At 37.1% G+C, this 13,935-nt stretch overlaps 1 protein-coding gene across 5 annotated transcripts in view; it reads right to left on the bottom strand.

Annotated features, from left to right (window-relative positions):
- Positions 1-13,935, bottom strand: part of GABRB2 (gamma-aminobutyric acid type A receptor subunit beta2) — a 300,505-nt gene that overhangs the window by 187,404 nt on the left and 99,166 nt on the right. For all 5 annotated transcript variants that reach the window (XM_067032264.1, XM_067032266.1, XM_067032263.1 and 2 more), the window contains one exon: positions 9,152-9,372. In XM_067032264.1, coding sequence (XP_066888365.1) covers positions 9,152-9,372 — 221 coding nt within the window. The remainder of the gene's footprint in view (positions 1-9,151; positions 9,373-13,935) is intronic.

Below are 13,935 nucleotides of genomic sequence, written 5' to 3' on the forward strand. Positions count from 1 at the left end.
CAAGTTTGATTTAATGGAGTCATTTCTGTTATCTTTATTTTTAATATAAAGCAAATAGAAAAAAATGTTGCAGGTATGTGTGTGTGTGTGTGTGTATATATATATATATATATAAAATATGCATATACACACAAATACAAATCTATAAATGAATACATATGTATATTTATACCTATAAATGGGGACATATACACACACAAGCACATATACAACAGCAACAGTTTTAATCATCCACTAGAAAATACTTTTCTTAAAATAAAATAAAACAAGACAAAACAAAATAAATATCTGGTTTCTTTCCATGCTGCCAGTACTCTCATGACCCAGAGGGTTCGTTCCTAGTGAAATCGGGACTGTGCTAGTGCTACTTCTGAATGTGCTTATGTATAGCCATGCTGTATACAGATGCATCCGCAAGCCAATTAATGGCGTGTTCTCAGGGATTTCAGGGCTTCTCCTCTTTGCAGACAAGGCCCACTTCGATGACACCCTGTACTCATTCTTTGGGTCTGCAATACAAGATCCATATCTTTATTGGGAACACAGTTGGTGTCTTTCCTGCTTTGAAATCCCTGGAGTCTCTGACCACTCGTCTTTCATATCTTTGGTTTCAGTTCTGCCACATTCAGCTCTCATTTGACTGAAATCAATGGACATGAAGACAACTAGGGTAGCAAAGGAGACTCACTGATTACAAGAATGTGATGAGTCAGTAATATTTGAGAAAAAGAAGTCAGGCAGATTTTCTTTTCCTCTTTAAATGTTGTTATCTAAAAACTCAGCAAAAATATTGCAACCAAAAGAGCCCTGGATCATACCTAATGGTGTAATTCTGATTCTGCTATTTCCAGTTTGGATTTGACTTATTCGCTGAGGTCAGTCAGACCATGACGACGGCAAGTAACCAAATGACTTTGCCATCAGTTGTCTGTGTGATGTCAGGCACAATCACTTCCCTCTCTGAGCTTCCCTCTTCTCTTCTGTAATAATGAAGAAGGTGAACTTGAAGATGACAGAAATTACTTCTAAAAACATTCACTTTTCATCTAAATAATTTTATTTTATAGTGAAAAATAATGGGCAAGAAATTTCTTTTAAAAATTAATTACAGGGACTTCCCTGGTGGCTCAGTGGTTAAGACTCCACCTGCCAATGCAGGCGACATGGGTTCGAGCCCTGGTCCGGGAAGATCCCGCATGCTGCAGAGCAACTAAGCCCGTGCGCCACAACTACTAAGCCCGAGCTCTAGACCCCAGGAGCCACAACTACAGAAGCCTGCGTGCCGCAACTACTGAAGCCTGCATGCCTAGAGGCCATGCTCCACAACAAGAGAGAAGCCACCGCAATGCGAAGCCCGCCCACCGCAACGAAGAGTAGTCCCCGCTCGCCGCAACTAGAGAAAGCCCGTGTGCAGCAACGAAGACTCAACGCAGCCAAAAAAAAAAAAAAAAAAAAAATTAATTAATTATAGCTCTTTAAGGAGGATGTATGTGTCTCTTCCCACGGAGGTGGAGGTAGATGAAGGTGTTTTTTCCTGTTTAGAAGACTGAAAATCTAGAGCACAGGGTCTCACACTCTGGCCAGAAGAACTGATATTCTTAAGAAAATCTCTGTTGTTCTGCTTGACAGAATGCATTCACTCCATATCTCTATGAAAATGAATTAAACCAATTAGGAAATCCAAGTAAAAAATTGATATATTAATGTTTAATAGACTACATTTCAGTGTGAGATGGCTACCCAGTTATTCACTTGCCTAACACCCTGTGGTAAAGCTTTAGGAGTAGAGGAAGAAGATACAATTAATAAACCTTGCCTGTCTAAATTCATTACAGGCTAACATTATCCTTTGCCGTTTTCCCAATGACAGAACATACATAGCGGGAGGTGGCTGAATTGCCTTCTGCTTCCTGCTGAATCTTTCTTTAAGAATGTGAACCTTTAATCAGAAGTGACATGTTTCTGACCCAATGTTACAGATGGGAGGTGTATAGACATATGAAATCAAGGGCTGCCCCCCTCATGCCAAAAGACAAACAGCTATTTTTAGATGGGTCAGCTACTACCAGAAGAGTAAGAAAGTCACACCTTCCATAAGAACTGTCCTAATAATCAGCATCGGTAAATCTCCTGAGCCATTTATTTAACTAATGACACCACAAGTTACAACAGCACAAATACAAATACAAGATTACAAATTGTGTTGTAAAAAGCTTTGTCTGCTTGTCACTAAAATATTAAGTAAATTTGAAATAGTAGTCCCGCATTTTACAGCAATAACTACATATTTCACCTTATGTCAAAGCCATAAACCATATCTTATATTGGATAAAGGAATATATCCCAAATATGTCTTATAATGGTTAAATAATGATGGTGAGCAGCGTTTTATTGACATGGCAAACATGTTTATGGTGCACTCATCATTAAAGAAAAAAATAAGATCAGAAAATTGTATATATAATGTGAATCTGTTTTATGAAAAATTACCTAAATGCTTTTTTACTAGAAAAATATCTGGAAGAGTATAAAGCAAGATGCAGGTATGATTAGTCTGGGTGATAGGATTAAGGGTAGCTATATTTTCATAACTTAACTGTATTTTCTAAATGTTTAATAATAATTATGTAACATCTCATAAGAGGAAATGGGTTTTGTTTTCATGTTTTTGTTGAACAATTTAGTAATGTGCTAAAATGCTTACGATATAATGTTAATGACTTAGCATATGCAGTCCAATTGGGATTCAGATTCTAAATTTTCATTAAAAATATACATTTTTACATTCACAAGAGGGTGCCATCAGTTGATAATTCAGGTTTTCTTATATACCTGAATGCATTGATTTTGTTTTTGCCTTCTTAGTTAATCAGAAGACTTTTTTCAAGAAGATAACTACAATTGCTAAAGCACTGCAATATCACGTTAACTACTGCTGTATTCATAATGAGGTGGAAGTCCTAGATTAGCAAAATCACAGGTATTGAGATTTGGGGAGTGATAATAAAATTTAGGAATAATTTAGATGAATAATTATAAGAACTACTAAATGTAAGATTAGAATTCAGCTGTCCTAATTCTCTGATCAGTGTAGTTATCACTAGCTTTCTGAAACCTAATAAATATCTCCTATTTTAAGTAAATAACAGCCTAAATTATACCTATGTAACATTCTTTATGATGCCATGTCAACACCAGATTAAACCTGATTTTTATTGGCTTGTGCTTTAGTTGAATTCATCAGCAGAAATCCTGTACTTTCTATGACATTTTTCCTTGAAGTGTTCTGAAAATAATTTGATTGGGCCAATTTTATTTTGGAATAAAATACAGATAATGTTTGGAATATGTGCTTTATAAATTGCTAGGAATTCTTCTGCCTAGTCAATGCGAAGTCTGTTGTCACCACTTCTACAGCTGGGTTCATCCCAAGAAAACATTCTTCCCTACCTCCAGCTGTACCTCCTAACAGAAATATCTAAATAGTATCATAAAAGAAAGCAGGTATTTTATATGATCACATTGGTATAACTGAGTTATCAACTAGCCAAGAGTGAAGGTAAGAATCTATATTTAAGGATTTTATTGCTCTTTAGCCACAAACTATAAACTTGGACTTGAAAAACAACATTATTCACCACTTTTCTTAATTATTCCTGCAGATCTTTAAACAAGGTTGAGAAAATAGATGCATGATAAGACGTGATGAGAATAAGAGGAAAGGCCTGGTTTAAGAGAAACTATATAATGCTTGCTTAAACGAAAATTACTGAGTGTATGTTACAAATGAGGTACTGGGTTTGGGGCTACAGGGCAGCTTCTAAAGGCTGCCATGGCCACTTGGGTCTCAAGCCAGGCATCTAGTTTCCTTCCTCTTCATCTCAGCCTGCCAGCGCAATGGCTGGATATAATTGGTTCCACTTCAGGTTTCAATCCTCTTAGAATTTTAGTAGTCCCCTTTTTCATTTTAGACATGCCTGACCTAGACCTTTCCCATTCTCTTCAACAGACTTGCTCACTCCTGCTCCTCTTGTTCTTTTTGCTCCAGACAGAGGAGTATCTTTACGGAATCATGAAAAGATACCTGGGGTAAAATTCTACAATAGAAAACCACTGCCTTGATATCTAAACCTTTCTCTGTTGCAGACTTCTGTTGATTTATCAAATATCCCCAGCATCCATCCATTGATCAAATATTAAGTAACACTGCACACTTAACTATCTACCAATTACTATGCTACTCGAAATACATAATTTCACTTTCCAGTCTGATGTCAGATTATAAAATTCTTTATATTCACTGATCTCATTTGATTCAGAAGATGATTGGGTTGTTAAAATGACATTATCTAATTTATCTCCTCCCTTTTTATATATGAGGAAATTAAAACCTGAAGAAGATGCTTAAGGTTCAACAAGAGGTCAGTGACAAAAGTCCTAACGAAAATACAAGTTCCGTTATCATAATACTTTGTTACGGAAGTTGGTTGCATTGCCCAATCGTGCCCATTCATCTCTTGGCACAGCATCAGAACTCTATCCTTCTAAAATGATTATCAACCTGAAAAGTAATGGAATAACTGAGAGTAAGCTGCTAATCTGTGTTTTTGGCAATGGGGAAACAAAAATCCAATCAGAATGAAAACTGCTGAAACCTAGCCTATAACAGCAATAACTAAAACATTTCCCATATTTCCAAATCTCAATCTCCATTTTCTGAACTTCCCAAGTTCATTTTCTGAACTACCTTAATGCAAGTTTGTCAATTAGCTGAGCGCTATCCTTAAAACTCATGCTATCCAAACACACTGTTTCAGCATGAGTGGACTCAGAGCTCCTGCTGTACAATCAAAAGCAATGGTAGGGCTTCCCTGGTGGCGCAGTGGTTGAGAGTCTGCCTGCCGATGCAGGGGACACGGGTTCGTGCCCCAGTCCGGGAAGATCCCACATGCTGCAGAGAGGCTGGGCCCGTGAGCCATGGCTACTGAGCCTGCGCATCCGGAGCCTGCGCATCTGGAGCCTGTGCTCCGCAACGGGAGAGGCCACAACAGTGAGAGGCCCACGTACTGCAAAAGCAAAAGCAAAACCAAACAAACAAAAAAGCAATGGGTACATCCTTGCAGGAGGACGATTTCACAAGGAGGTTATCCGAGCTGTAAGTGTAGAGCTATGACCATTCCTCCCTGGGTTATGGCTTAGCCTGGTTGTCTGTGGTTGTCTGTGGTTATGGATCCCATTAAGTATGCATCCTCTGAGATGAGATGACCTCGTTTTCAGACCCAGCTACTAAACGTACATGTCACATACAGGTAATTCTCTACCTCTAAGAGATCAGAAATACCATTTTTTGGCTTCAGACTTTTAAATCTTGAGTGCTATTTCGTAGATAATAGAATCGGAGATTCCTAGGCCATTTTTTTCTTTTCCAAATTTTATCATGGAAATTTTCAAACATACAGACAAGTTGAAAGAAGAGCATGACAAACACCTATGTACCCACCATGAAATTCAACAAGCAATAATATTTTGCATACTACTTTATCTTTAATATGTTTTAATACCTAAAAATTTCACTAAAAAAACTCTACAAAAGAGGCTTACTCAGATTCTCTGAATGACTTCCCCTCCAGCCCCTTCATCCCTGCCAATCTTTGTGCATCTCAACGGAAGAAGAATTTAAGTCCTTAAAGGATTTTGCCTTGAACATGCATGACATTCGGCCCAGAGGACTCGTTCTACCTAATTTATTGGTCAGTGTGTTGTATTTAAAGTCTTCCTTGAACCAGCTTTCTATGTCTAGGTCTTCATGATTGCCTTTCAATTCTCCTTATTCCGACTGATGAACCTTGCCCTTACCAACTTCTTTGCAATGATCTTGTCTGTGCCCCAGGATTCCACACAGCAAAAATCATCCCTTAGTAAACTGGGAATGGTGTGACTCTCAGAACCGAAAGATGCATCTTCCATAGACGACTCAGGACTGCTGTTCTCTAGGGCTTTATTCTATCAATCAAGAACAAAGTCTGTATCTATGGATCTAATGCAAGCTGTTTCCATATCACTTTTCTTTACCTTCTTTTTTTCCCTTGCATGCTCTCAGGTGATTTCTACTATTCTTTATTTCCATTTGCCAGTATCTAAGGAGTAGGACAGAATGATAATGAAGAGTAACATCTTTGTATTCAAACTATTATACTTTCTGGTGCAGTAGCTGTGTCACTTGGTACACAAGTTCTTTAATTTCTTCATGTAAGACAGAAAACCAAACCAACCAACCAATAGCGCCCAGTTTGTAGGAATAAAGTCAATTTAAAATGAGATAATATAAGCAATGCTCTGGCACAGTGACACGCACAGGCTAAGTGCTTTAATGCGTACTAACTACTAATATTAATACTATTACTATTCTAAATGCTGTTTGAATGCAGCCACTATTGAACATAGAAACAAGATAAATTTCTTAGCAGACTATCAGTAACAGAGAATGACCGGGGTAGGAGAGTGGGTAAGTAGGAGGAGGAACTAAGTAGATCTGAATCAATCCAGCAGCAGCAATTTAATTGAATTCCCTTTACTTTTTATTGCAAATGAAACTTCTGCTGTTGAAAAGGAATATCTAGCCTGCACTAAACTTCAGCCGTGAAATAAACTATTCTATTTATCAGTAAAAACTGGAATGGGATATTTACAAATTTCCTGAAAAACCTCTTATCAATTTCAAACTCAGGATTAACTACACAACTGAGAGAACAATCACAATCCATGAGTCTTCTTCGTCCAGGAGTGTTAATTTTATACACGTCAGATGTGTTCAGGAACCTGCATATTTTGCCATTAGCCCTTATTGGAAGTGGGGCTGAGAGGGTGATGATTTACAGTAATAGTGCCCAGTTGGTCTTAATGACAAGAATGAATAGACACCACCTTTTTTTGTTTGATTATTGGCTTAATGATTAGAAGCCATATTTATCATCTATATTGGCCCTCTCTTGTCCCTCTCAAAGATGTTTGATTGTTGATTTTTTCCCACCCATCCAACTTTGCATATGTACAATCAGAATTCACTGACAATCTTTACTGAGTTTATTTGCAGTGTAGGTGTTTTGTCAGTGCTAGGTATAACAAAGAGAACACAACTGGTTCTCTGCTCTAAATGTGGGTATCACCAAAAAAAGGAAAACACAATGTAATGTCTTCATGATTGCTGTGAAGATTTGATGGGCAAAATGTATCCAGCACTGGGTCTGATGCTTAGCCAAAACTTGTTACTTCCCAGGCCTCTCCCCGCTCATTCCCTGCCAAATGAGTAACTTATTATTTCTGTGCTTCTCTCTGCCTTCTTCAGGATTCTGACTTCTTTCTGTGCTTAACTCTTTTTTTTGTTGTTTTTGTTATTTTTGTGTGGTACGCGGGCCTCTCACTGTTGTGGCCTCTCCCGTTGCGGAGCACAGGCTCCGGACGCACAGGCTCAGAGGCCATGGCTCACGGGCCCAGCCACTCCATGGCATGTGGGATCTTCCCGGACCGGGGCACGAACCCGTGACCCCTGCATCGGCAGGCGGATTCTCAACCACTGCGCCACCAGGGAAGCCCTGTGCTTAACTCTTAAAACGTGTGAACTACAACCTCTTTGCATTCCTCCACTGCCCATGTGGTCACCATCTCATCAAGGTCTTTGTGATACCATATTTTCATTGCAGCCACTATTGAACATAGACACAAGCAATAAATTGTAGTGGATTCCAAGCAATAAGTTTAGCACAATGTATCTGCTAAGATAATTCTTTCCATAAGTACTTTCAAATTCCACCACTTTGGTAAAGTCTTTGCAGACACTGCCAGTCAACTTATTTTATCTTTCCACTATTTCTCTTTTTCCCTAAGGCCTGTATGTGAGCAGTGCCTGTATGGAATTCATCTCTTTACTTCCAATGGCTGACACAGCGTACAAACATGCTCTCTCTTGGCCTCAGTCTCTCCCTCCCTTGACAAACAAATGTCATTTTCTCTACAAACAGGATAAACAAACAAAGAAGCTGGCTTATAAGGATCTAAGACAATGTACCAGTCAGGAGCCATGAACACAGCAGATAATGAAAATTAGACATAACAGATAAGAAAAGTGTGGGAGTGAGAGGCAACCTAGTGTAATGGTTAAGAGCTCTGGCTCTGAACTTAGAATAGGACTCAGATCCCATCTTCACTGCTTACTTTCTCTGTGATCTTAGACAAGTTACACCAGCCTTCATTTGAAATAAAGATCATAAGTTTTAACTTATGAGGTTGTTATAAGTTATTATAACTGTAATAATACATGGAGTGTACTCACTAATGTCTGACCCCAAACAAGTGTTCAATAAATGAATATTATTATCATTATTATAATAAAGTCACCACATGTTTATGTAAAACAGAATATATCAGAGACAACTGAACATTTCAGAGTAGACAGTCTTCCCCAATAATGCAGAGGAATTCTTTACATTGCAATGTTTTCAGAATAAGACAGATATCTTTTTTCTTCATCTTTTTTCCAGGGAACCATCTAATACAAAATAAACTTTAAAAGAAGAAACTGTCATATTTCACAATTCATCCTCCAAAGAGCAGAGCATCACAATTTTTCTCTGATAGAAAGGTACATTTAATAGTGTAAATTCATTATTAATAAACCTGAGATGATGGCTTTATTTATTTGCAAGTCTGATTGCTCCTTGGAGGTAAGAGGGCAAAAAAAGCCTTCCTGTTCTCAGAGGACCAGACCCAGTTCATAGAGCTCAGGAACAATTTATGAAACAGAATATCTGCCACATTCAAACAAGTATTTGGCACTCATAATTTTTTTCCACTTTAAAGAGACCCTGTGTCTAAGCTATTTTGATATTGTTTATCCCTACTCCTTAAAGAAAGCAGCTTTAGGATCAGCAGCTGATATTGGAAGATAATTCAGAAAACCTTAGGCTTAGCTGGGGATAAGTCCCTTTGTAAACATGGAACACTGAGCTCTCAGATGTCTATTGACTAGGAGGTTTAACTGCTTATCAGCAGAATTAAAGGCGGACTAAGGAAAACAGCACAATATGCCTCTCCCAAAAAAAGCAGTAACTACTGTGTTCAAGAAGAGTTCAATTTTGAAATGGACGCTACAGACCTGAGGCCATAAAGGACTGTTCCATCTGGATGCAGGCGGATCATGCGGTTCTTGACAGTCACTCCGTGCACAAACGACTTCTTATCGTTCAGGAAGTAAGTATCGGGCACCCAGAGCTGGTCTGCCACTCTATTGTCCAGAGTCAAGTTTAAAGGTATTACATTATAGGACAGCCTCTTATCTCTCCAAGCTTGCTGGAAGTACATTGTCAAGGTATAATCCTGTGAAATTGAGAAGATAAAAGAAAAAAGTGGTTATTTTGTACTTAAATGGACTTGGGAGACAGGCAAAACACTTCAGTATTCACAAGAAAATATACACAACCAAATAACAAAAACATATACTATTCGCATATAGGCAAATATTAATTTACTAAACCCATTCTTACTGAGCCCGTACTATGTGTTGGGCACCACAGTATATACAGAAGTGAAGAGAGCATATCCTTGTGAAATGTATCATACATTATTCAGGAAGAAAGATGGTAAGAAATAATTATTTAATAATTAATTTGTCTTAAAGTGCGGTACCCAGGATTGTTTTAGGTGGAACATAAATACAATTGTAAAAAGTGGTTAATTTATTACAGTAGTAATTATGAGAGTTTATAATGAGAATCTCAATCTGTCTGATCAAAGTGAGTTTCCTAGTGGAGGTGATATTTATACTGAGACTAATGTAGCTTCCCACCTATCTAAAAAATACTAGCTCAGTTAGTATTTCATGAGAATTTTAGGGATTCTGGATCATCAGGCTAGGCTCTTTTATTTTGAGAAACTGCGTTGTTATAAAGTGAGCACTGGTCTTGGAGTCCCAGGCTCCAGCATTTTCCCGCTATTTCTAGGAGTAAATTTACATAAATTCTTTTCACTTCAGTTCCTTAACTATAAATGGGCTTTTAATGTATCCCTGATCTATCAGAAGATTATTATGACAATTAAATATATAACTCAAATGCAATCTGTAAACTACAAAAAGCTATAAATTATAAACAAAGTATTTACATACATATTATGACATATTTTCTCCATTAGAGGCCTATGGGTACAATGTAATTGCTCTTTCACCCTCATCTGAATGACTAAATGAAGGACCAAATATTCATTTGAAAAGGATAATTACCACTCTATTTTAATATCAGTTCACAATGCCCTACTTGAGGGCTTTAAAAAAAAAACAAAAACTAGAATTATGTATTAATCATCCCTGCCACCTGAGAGCCAGCACTGTCCTAGGGCACAAATAATGAATGAACGGATATCCAATATGGTATTCCTATTGGATTTCTGCACATACCTGCCCACTTTTGTGGATAAAATACACACTTCAATTTCTGTGAAGTCCCTGAGTTTTTCCAACTCTTGCTGAGATTTATACATCTTAATTTGGCTATGCAATTTTAAAATATGACTTGCAAGGTATTACCTGCTAAAAACATTTAACAGTTTCATAGGAAAAGTATAATCCTCTGGCAAAAAATTTAAATATTTTCCCTGGTTTCACAAATATACACATTTTTATCTCATTCAGAAGTCGGCTCTACACTGACTTCTGAATGAGAAGCACAGAATTAAACTTCTATTCTAACAGAAGAATATTAATATCCTAAAGGTATATCAAATAATTGTAGGTGAAATTTACTTGAGTGGATTACTTTAGTCAGTGCTCTGGACTGTTCTAGCATACTCTGACTTATTAAAGAATTAGTCTGAGGATCTCTAGCATAACATCCTGATTTATAATAAAAGCTAACTTGAAGACTTATGAATTATATAACTAGAGAACAGAAAATGGATCAGATACATTTTTTACATGTCTCTATGTTACAAACGGCCTAAAAACTCGGCCATAAATAAAATAGGCAATTTATATTGTGCTTGAGAGAACACACTTAGTGATTTCCGATCCTTGGAGATAAAATGGAAAATTCGATTATTATCTCTATTAGAAGATGAAGCTACATAAGCCCTCTTAAGAGTTAGGGGAGATAACACAGTTTGGAAGATGCTGGAGTTCATCAGTCAGCTGAGATGCGTTTGGACACAGGAAATTGTATTTTCTTTTGGGCTAAATAAATGGTAATATTGTGAGATCCAGAGTCATATGCTAACTCCTGTTATTTGTCAGCAAGGCAGTGTCTGCTAAGAAATGCTCCCAGACAGACCTGGTGATTCTGCTAACTGTCACATCAATTTTCATTTCTTTTATTTTTAAATGACACATCATGACACTGTCAAGAAAGGAAGAGGCTCCTGAATTGAAATAAATGTTACTGGACATAAAAGGAAACAGTGGTTCTGTGTTCTTCCCTCTCTCCCAGACCCTCATGCCCCCAGGATAAATGCTTTGAACTTTTATGTAGAAAACATCTTTTACACCCATCCAACTAGGCTGCCTTCAGGAAGCTGCGTCACCGTTGGTTTATTCAAACTGAAAAAAAGCAAGTAAACCACTTCTGGGTGCTCCACAACCCATGGCATCACCATGCAAGAAGCAGTTAGATAATCAAAACTAAAACCAATTGACTTTCAATGCTGAGCAAGATGGAGTAAGCCTACTACAGGCTCTCTCTCCTGCTAATCACAACTAACCATCCTGGAAAGAATAAAAAAGCCACTATCTAAGGACTGTGCAAAGTGAAAACTAATAGGCAGATTGGCAGAGAATCAAAATGTGAAGAAAACCCATTACAATAGTGAGCTTCTTATTTATTTTTTCTGCCTCTTTTATCTTCTTAAAGTAACACACACTCACACAAACACAGCCAAAAGCAAAAATAAATGGAGAGATATACCAAGTTCCTGGTTTGAAAAGTGAGTATTGTTAAGATGTCAATTCTCCTCAAATTGATCTGTAGATAACATTTAAAAAGTTAATCCCAATCAATATCCAAGCAGGATTTTTGTAGATATGAACAAGATGATCCTAAAGTTTATATGGCAAGCAAAGGAATGAGAATAAACAAAACAATTTAGAAAGGAAAGAACAAAACTGGAGGATTCACACTACCTAATTTCAAGACTCACTCGGAAACCACATTAAGACAATATGATAGTGTAGTATTGATAGAAACATAGGTCAATAAAATAGTAGAATCTAAAAATAAACCCACACAAATATGCTCAAAGATTTCTGACAAATGTAGAAAGGTAATAGATTTGAGAAAGCATAATATTTTCAGCAAATAGTGTGAATCAACTGGAACATGCAAATGTAAATAAGTAAGCAAACAAGTAAGCAAGATAGATGTCTAAGTTAGTGTGAGATCCATATATTCACTATTGTATATGTGACATTTGTAAATGTGACACTCCCACATCCCAAAGGTAGGTGGTCTCCAAACTTTAAAATTGTACATAAGTAAATATGTTGAACAACGCCCCCCAAATAAAACAAAACAAAAACACAACTGACCATTTCAAGTGCTGCTGATGATGCAGAGCAACTAAAACCCTTACGCATTACAGGTGGGAATACAAATAATCAGCCACTTGGAAAACAGCTGGGCAACCTCTTACAAAGTTAACAGACATTTGTCATACAACCTAGCAATCCCACTCCTGTGTGCAAGTGTTCAGAGCAGCTCCTGATACATGCAACATATCAATGATTTTCAAAGAAAGTTAAGTCAAAGAAGGCAGAGTCAAAAGAATACATATTATATGATTCCATTGATATGAAATTTTGGAAAACGTAAAACGATAGGGACAAAGAACAGATGAGTGCTTCTCTGGTATGTGAGGTGCTGGAGAGGTTGACTACAACAGCATGAGGAATGATTTTGGGTAGCAGAACTGCTCTGCATCTAAACTGTAGTGGTGGTTACACAACTCTAGGCATTAGTTAACTCATAGGACTATACACCAAAATGAGTGCATCTTTCTGTATGTAAATTTAAAAAACAAATTTAAAAACTGCTTAAACAAAACGAACAAACAAGCAAAAAAACCCATGATCTCTAAGGTCAGACACACCCAGGTTCTTACCCCAGTACTTTCAAGTCCATAGGTCATAACCTCAGTTGAGGTGAATGAGTCTCTGGTTCCAACTCAAAAGAAGAAACTGAAGCTAATTAACTTAGGAATTGGGGAAAACAAGAGCTGCTTTGACACCTGGAGGGGGGTGGAGTACAGCGATGCTACAAAATAAGTCATCTCCATGCATACCAGGGTACACGGGGCCCCATCAGGATGTGCTAATAAGATTACCACTAAATGGTTATAGTTTCACGATTCCCCATGTGTACAATGAGGCAGTTGGACTAGCTAGTTTTGAACTCCACCCCTAGGAATAAAATACCATAAAATAAATAAATTAAATAAATAAAATGCCACCCCTATGTTCAAATGCATCTCGCCATTTCCAAATCTTCTAAACATCTAAAGTACTTTCATAATTGTTTCTTGCTGTCTTTGTAATTCATTCCTAATACCAAGATTCAAACTCTTCCTGTTTCTTTGGTTTAGTGCTCTACAAAATATATGGTATGAAATAATTTGTGTACGTATTTATTATTTTTAACTTCATTATTTTGTGAACTTCCCATTCTTGCTCTATGAACACTTTCCTGTTTACCTCCTGTTACTGTATATTTGATAGGTGGATATCAATCTACATAAAACATTTTATTATTTTGCTGTTTCCTTTTAAAGTTATTCTTATAATTAGTTTAACTTTATAGTTTAAAACAAACAAAAAAATATCAATAGTTCAGAGGGCTTCCGTATACTTTTCACACAGCCTCCTCTAAGATTAACATTTTGCATAATTATAGAACAATATCA

Source organism: Kogia breviceps, chromosome 4, assembly GCF_026419965.1.
Source record: "Kogia breviceps isolate mKogBre1 chromosome 4, mKogBre1 haplotype 1, whole genome shotgun sequence".
Classification (NCBI taxonomy): domain Eukaryota; kingdom Metazoa; phylum Chordata; class Mammalia; order Artiodactyla; family Physeteridae; genus Kogia; species Kogia breviceps.